The 6,592-nt window shown below is 35.5% G+C and overlaps 1 protein-coding gene across 2 annotated transcripts; it reads left to right on the forward strand.

Moving 5' to 3' along the window:
* Positions 1-516: 516 nt before the first annotated feature.
* LOC111868262 lies at positions 517-5,824 on the forward strand. 2 transcript variants are annotated; one of them, XM_023858755.2, is made up of 5 exons: positions 517-946; positions 2,684-2,822; positions 4,011-4,146; positions 4,855-4,966; positions 5,323-5,824. In XM_023858755.2, the coding sequence occupies exons 1-5, from the start codon at positions 830-832 to the stop codon at positions 5,458-5,460; spliced, it is 642 nt and encodes a 213-aa protein (XP_023714523.1). In that variant the 5' UTR covers positions 517-829; the 3' UTR covers positions 5,461-5,824. The 2 variants fall into 2 exon arrangements, with proteins under 2 accessions (XP_023714523.1, XP_033608874.1); XM_033752983.1 differs by lacking the exon at positions 517-946 and adding an exon at positions 1,223-1,287.
* The last annotated feature ends 768 nt before the right edge of the window (positions 5,825-6,592 follow it).

Raw genomic sequence — 6,592 nt, forward strand, 5'->3', positions numbered from 1 at the left:
ACGCACACACACAAACTAAACATCCATGCCCTGAGTGGGATTCGAACCCACGATCCCAGTTTCCACGCGAGCGAAGACAGTACATGCCTTACACCGCTCGGCTACCGTGACCGGCCTATACGTCTATAAACCGATAAATTGTCACAATAAACACTGAAATTACTCAGCCATTACGTGTACATTATTGAACGCGGACGTCCAACCTATTACCATTGTATCGTGTTAATAGCGACAATTTGTGAATATTTACAACGGGTTATAGCTTTGCCGTAATATAACAGAATATAGAATTCTCAATTATTAGTCTGAAAGGGAAGTTTATTAATTTAAGTTGGAATTCGACTTTTTACACCAAATGCTAAACGACAGCCGAATGTGTGTTATTCTAAACCTACTCCTTCTATGCACAAATAATGGAATGCTGGTAACCGATGACTAAAGGATTGTCAAATTTACAGATCCTCCCTAATTTTTTCAGCAGAGTGACAGTTATCGTGGTTCAACCGCGTTTTATACTTGCGGCAATGCAATACCTAACACCAATCGTAGTGGTTTCCCTCAAATGAAATATTGTGTTGCTAATACAGATTACTCAGACTGTGTGGTATTGAAAATTATAAATATGGCAGTTTAATAAAATATGACAGGAATTGGTCATTTGGTACAAAACACTGATCACTGTGTTAAGTTCAGATCGGTTCAAATTTCTATTACATTATTATGTTATTGGCTATACTGTATAGACAGATCACGGCACGTCTTGTAACGCTATCGTTGGAAAGAAATAAGAACTAAGGCTGAAAGAACGCGGGAAGTACCGCTCTTCATTATGAGTATAAATAAACAAGAAAATATCTTTTGGTCATTAGCCAAAAAATATAGTGTAATTCAAGTGCCATCAACAACAACTGCAGCAGATTTAAATATAGCTGAAATCCCATTTAAGGTAAAGTTGTTATCTTTATTGCTAAGCAGCCGTAACTAAATCTAGAAAAATCAGTTTATGAATTTTTCACATTATTGTGTAATAACTTGGCATTTTTTAATCACGGGTTTCAGTAGGTTATCATCTCTTGAAGTACTGCATCGTCACACATATAGGCCCCATGTTTTCAGTAAATGTATAATTAAATTGTATTGGGCTGGGTTAAGTAGTGTAGTTGTGTCTGGCCATTCGTTTGTGCAATCATCTTTGAGCTTCCTGGAAATTCGTGGTTGGGTTAGGTTCTGTTCTTTTGGCTGTTCTGCCAGCATCATCTATTCCAGTTTTTGTTTGGTGTACATTAGGTTGATTGGCATTAACATTTTTTCCAATTTTTGTAGAGTTGACTGTTGTAAAACCTTAAATGTTGCAGAATTGTTCATAGTCTGATATTTTTATGTTTACTTTTGTTATTATTAGTTTAAGTTGGTCGTGTTAAAGATTGACCGTGAGTTTCAACTCTGACCAGTTAATTTTACTATCAATTGTCAAGGCACTTGATATAATTTTAATCAAATATAAGGAGTTCTCATTATTTTTACATTACAGTTTCTGTATTGAAGATAAGGTCTTGAGCAGTCACATTGGGTTAAGTTTTGTTGCTATAGATTACATCCATTTATACATCCTGCAGCATATAAACACTTAAATTTTTTGTAAATGTTAAGTTTTTAGGTGTGTGTCTGGACAATCATATGGGCTGGGAAAAATACTCTGATGATGTGATAAAGAAGTTGAGTGTTGCAACCTTTGTGCTTAGAAAACTACAGCCTATAATAACTAGGCAAGTGTTGAAAATGGCTTATTGTGCTTACTGTCAAGCTTAACTTAAATATGGTGTTATTTTCTGGGGCTCTTCTTCGGCATCAATGAAAAGAGTTTTTGTGGCTCAGAAAAGAGCAATTAGAGCAATGTTAACGGTGAGACCTACAAGTTCTTGTAAAGAGGTTTTCAGAGAATTAGGGATACTTACAGTTCCCTGTTTTTTTATATATGCTATGGTCATGTTTGTAATTTAAAGCGAAAATAATTATCCTACAAATAATAGTGTATTTAAAATTAACACTAGAGTACAAAATAGACTACATGTCACGTCAGCTAGACTATCCATTATACAAAAGGGAGTGTATTATACATCCATAACAATTTTTAATAATTTGCCACATAAATTATATATTTTAAAGGATAATGTTAATTTATTTAAACGAAAACTGAAAGAATTTCTTATCTTGAAAGCTTTCTATTCTATTGATGAATATATGCAAATACCTAATTGTATTATAATCCTATTGTATATAGGTTGTATCTACTTGGACTTGGTTGCATATTACAACTACTTTTAACTATTCTGATGAGCTCAATATCCGGCCTATTACTGGCAACGGATCTGTGAAGCTATGTATGTATGTATATCTGCATGCACCAGTTGAAGCAGTTCTCAGTTACATAACCCTAAATTTGTTTAGGATACTTTAATTTTGGTGTTCATTGGTGTTGATGTCAAATAGAATTAGATAAGGTATAAAATGCTTTGGAACGAAAAATATGCCACCACGACTTTACTTTTCCAACTTGTTCTCATTTGTATAAAAGCTTGTTTTCCAATAATTGTGTCATCTCAACTTATTTCTGTAATATCTAATAGTAATTATGATTGGTCTCCTTGTGAATCATACTAATGAAGTGGTTATTATTTGTCAGGTTGCAAGACATGTTACAGAAAGTGCACTTGCTGTAATGGGTGATGTTTGTGTTTTGAAGGAGAAAACCAGAAAATTGGAACATGAGAAATGTATCCATTATCACAGCAACAGGAACAGGTCATTAAAGATAATGCTTGGTAAGGCAAAATTGTGCTTTATACATATCATTTTCATGGTACCATTAACATTCTTATAACTTCGTGCCTAGTAAATAGAATTTCTGATAATGTAATCCAAAGGCTGATTGCTCCCTAGTCTGCTGTTGGACATTGTTCTGAACGTTTTCTATCCAGCATTCAGCTTCACAACCCACTCCCATCTTCTGTCAATGTTATTGTGTCATCTTATTGATGGACATTTTCCAAGGAATTTCCCCATCAAAATAGTTTTGCATTTTTTATCTCTTATCTGATATGTGTATTCAGCCCATTGTAATCTATTTGATTTCATGTTTATAAACCACACAACTCATGTAGTATCCTGAACTGACCATGTACTTCATCCCCGTTAGTTTCAAGTATGTTTCTCAGCATTTTGTTTCTGAACTCTTGTAAACTGTGTTTCTCTGTGAACATAAGAGGCTATATTTTACAACCATACAAAATGTTCAATAAAGTGATTGATTTACACACATTAGTTTTCAGTGTTCTGGGAAGTACTTGAAAATAAAACAATTTTGAAATGCTAATAGAAGCACTTGTAAAATTTATTATTCTTTCTGATTTAACCATGGAGAGCTGGGATAACACAGTGAGTATAGTGACTACCTATTGGTTGGATCACCGAGAGGTTGGAGTTTGAGTCCCAGTAAGATAAAAAATTGTCACTTCTCCGTGTCATCCAGACTGACTCTGGGGTCCGCCTAACCTCCTATCCAATGGGTACCAGGGACTCTTTCCTGGGAGGTAAAGTGGCCAGGGCATGGAGCTGACCACTCACCTCCAACTAGTGCTGAAGCCAAGAGAACATGGATTTGTACATCCACCCCTCCATATGCTTTCATGGCATACTGTTTAATTAGTCTAGCACAGGGAAAACATTACCTTTTTTATCTGATTTAATCCCATAATTCATTTATATTTCTTATTGTTATTTTTGTTCCCAGATTGAATTTCATTTTTAAGCATTTTATTGTAGTTTGAATTTATTGCTGATTTTGTTTTTGACACACATACACATGCTCTCTCTCTCTCACTCACTCAAAGTCACACACACAGACACACGTCCACAAGTTACGTGTAGGAAAATGGCCGATGAGTTCTTGCTAGCAGTAATGCCATACAACCTTATGATCAGAAAGGGCAATTGGTCTTCTGTTTCCTCAGATGGCAGCAATGACTTAATAGAGAAGATGAACACTGAGCTGGAATTCATATTGCATAAGAAACATGTGATTCTTTGCTTGCTGCAAAATGCTTCCAAAAAGAAAGACTTCCTTCCTATTCCACTTCATCTACACAGGTATGTGAAGTGGTTTCTCAAAGCTCATTTAATCCAGTATAGCCTCATACCAGCTTGAGAAGAACACTGTTGTTCAGTGGTTAAGGTGACCTGTATTTCATTGTAGAGACCCAGGGTTATCTTGGCCTGGATCTTGGATATCCTGATATGCTTTGTTGATGTCCTCAGTCTTACTAGACAAGACTTAGTAATAAATTATTTATCTCTTTACTGAATGTTTTAAATCTGCTCTTAATAAGCTTTTGAAAAGATAAATTTTATCTTAAATTAATAAACATAAAGACTATAGGAGAAAGAACTTTATCTTCACATACTCATGCAACTGATGAAAGAAACAAAACTGCAAAAATGCATTTATGTACCCTGTACTTCAAACTGCTGTACTATTCTTGCCTCATAATTTCTTATTTTGGGATATTCTAATTATGCTCACCCTAATAGAAGATTCAAGGAGAATGCCAAGAGTTGAGAGACCTCATATAATATACTCTGAACAAACCCCACTGTTAGCTGAGGTAACAGTCTCAGGTCCTCCAAAAAATTGGTACCTGAACTACTGAAGTACATGGTGTCACATCCCACTAGACCATAATCATAATACCACCTTGAGAACCTAAAATCTCATCCATTAATACCGTTGTACTTTAAGTAATGAACAGAAGTAAGTCTTCAGCTTCAGTTATCAAAATGTCTGTCTCTTTATTTCAGAACTTTTATAAATCTGCTTGAAGATCTTCTGGAGCTGTGTAATATTAAAATGAGTGTTGCAAACTTCTGCAAGCTCTCAGATGTTAAATGGGACCAGCGTCTGAAAGAAATGGTAAAGCATCTTTCAAATTTCTGCTTTTATTGAATCATTTTACTCCAATGGCATCAAGTTGTGACGAAAGGCTACTGAGATTGAATTCATGTCTCAGATGAATCACTGCTCATTTAGATACAGTTTTTAAATATTGTTTTGATTGGGTTTGATCTGTAAATGGTTAATACAGAGAAATTTATATTTAAAAAGGAAAGGTGAAGGACTCTATTGCCACTGTATGATTACACCATTTTGTATTATCTGTAATGAATATTTTTCTTTTATCATTTTAAGGAATGCTCTTACAGTTTTATATATGTAAGAGTTGTATGCAGGTACTTGTCTCTTTTCTGAAATATGACTTTCTCTTACAGCAGCCGCTAAAACGGCAGACTCTGCGCAACATAAGTATTTTCAACAAACTCCTTTATGATGTGTGTGAGTTACAGAATTCAGTTAATGAAATGTTACTTTCTACAACACCATTTGTCTCCTCATTTTTTGATAACTAGGAGATAAGTTCTCTCTGCCTATGAGTCATTTGGGGCACTAACCTTGAACATTTTTTTTCTATATTGCATAGTTTAATCTCCTATAAATTCACTTTAATTTGCTTCCTGTGATTTTTTTAAACATTTTCTTGGTGCACAAAGCGAAAGGGGAACGTATGTCTACTGTCCAGTTATGATGTCTCCAACTGTGAGGTATGCTATGTATGTGATGATATGCAAATGTGACAGGAAGATAAGTTTGTCTAAAAGACTGACAGTGCGATTTATTCTGAAAACTAACTTACTTCTCTGCATTTCCATTCTTAAACTGTCTATTTTAATTCAGATGTCATAGCATCATTAAATAAATAAATAATGAACATAATTTAATGGCAAAACACATTGGTTCATGCAGTACTGCTTCTTGTATTCCACAGGTGCTTATTTCGAATCTCAGTCAAAACAGTGACTGTTATGATTGAAGTTTCTTTCAATTTTCCTCATTCCTTGCAGGCAACTGGTGAGAGCACCAAATTATTCCACTACCATTTCCTTTCAATCCGTTCTCATCCATTATTCTCTGATCATGCCATTTGACACAGTCTGAATTACTGGCAACATCATGTAGCATAGTTGGTTGAGGCGCTATGCTACAAGCCAGAAGGTTGCGGGATCAAATCCCGATGAGGTCATTGTGTTTTTTCAATTTACCTGATTCTTCCAGCCGCACTATGGTTCTGGGGCCTACTCAGCCTTTGACAGAAAAGAGTACCAGGAATATTCTTGAAATATTCTTGGGGATAAAGGGCGGCCGGCACGTAAGGCTGACAACCTTACCGCCATATATGAGCCGATTGTCTAGAAAATTTGGGAACATCAACGTCTCACAACTCTATGGGCCTCCATGGCCTGTTACAAGGATAGCTTTACTTTTACATTACTTTATCATTAAATGAACGAAGTAAATTTACAAGTAAATAAGATAAAGTTGTTCCTGTGGTTAACTAATTAAGCACTACATCATGAAGATGTATGGGGAAGTGGATGTATAGATCCTCGTTTTCTTGACCTTGGCACTAGTTGGAGGCAGATGGTCAGCTTCACGCCCCAGCTGCTTTGCCCCTGGGGAAAGAGCTCCTGGTACCCATTGGAT

This window comes from Cryptotermes secundus, unplaced genomic scaffold, assembly GCF_002891405.2.
Source record: "Cryptotermes secundus unplaced genomic scaffold, Csec_1.0 scaffold721, whole genome shotgun sequence".
NCBI lineage: Eukaryota > Metazoa > Arthropoda > Insecta > Blattodea > Kalotermitidae > Cryptotermes > Cryptotermes secundus.

What these genes read in the sequence shown, in the direction of transcription:
- LOC111868262 (XM_023858755.2), top strand. Translation starts at nt 830, where the DNA reads ATGAGTATAAATAAACAAGAAAATATCTTTTGGTCATTAGCCAAAAAA. An exon ending in TAGCTGAAATCCCATTTAAG is followed by an intron (nt 947 to 2,683) that starts GTAAAGTTGTTA and finishes ATTATTTGTCAG; the next exon opens with GTTGCAAGACATGTTACAGA. An exon ending in GTCATTAAAGATAATGCTTG is followed by an intron (nt 2,823 to 4,010) that starts GTAAGGCAAAAT and finishes CTGTTTCCTCAG; the next exon opens with ATGGCAGCAATGACTTAATA.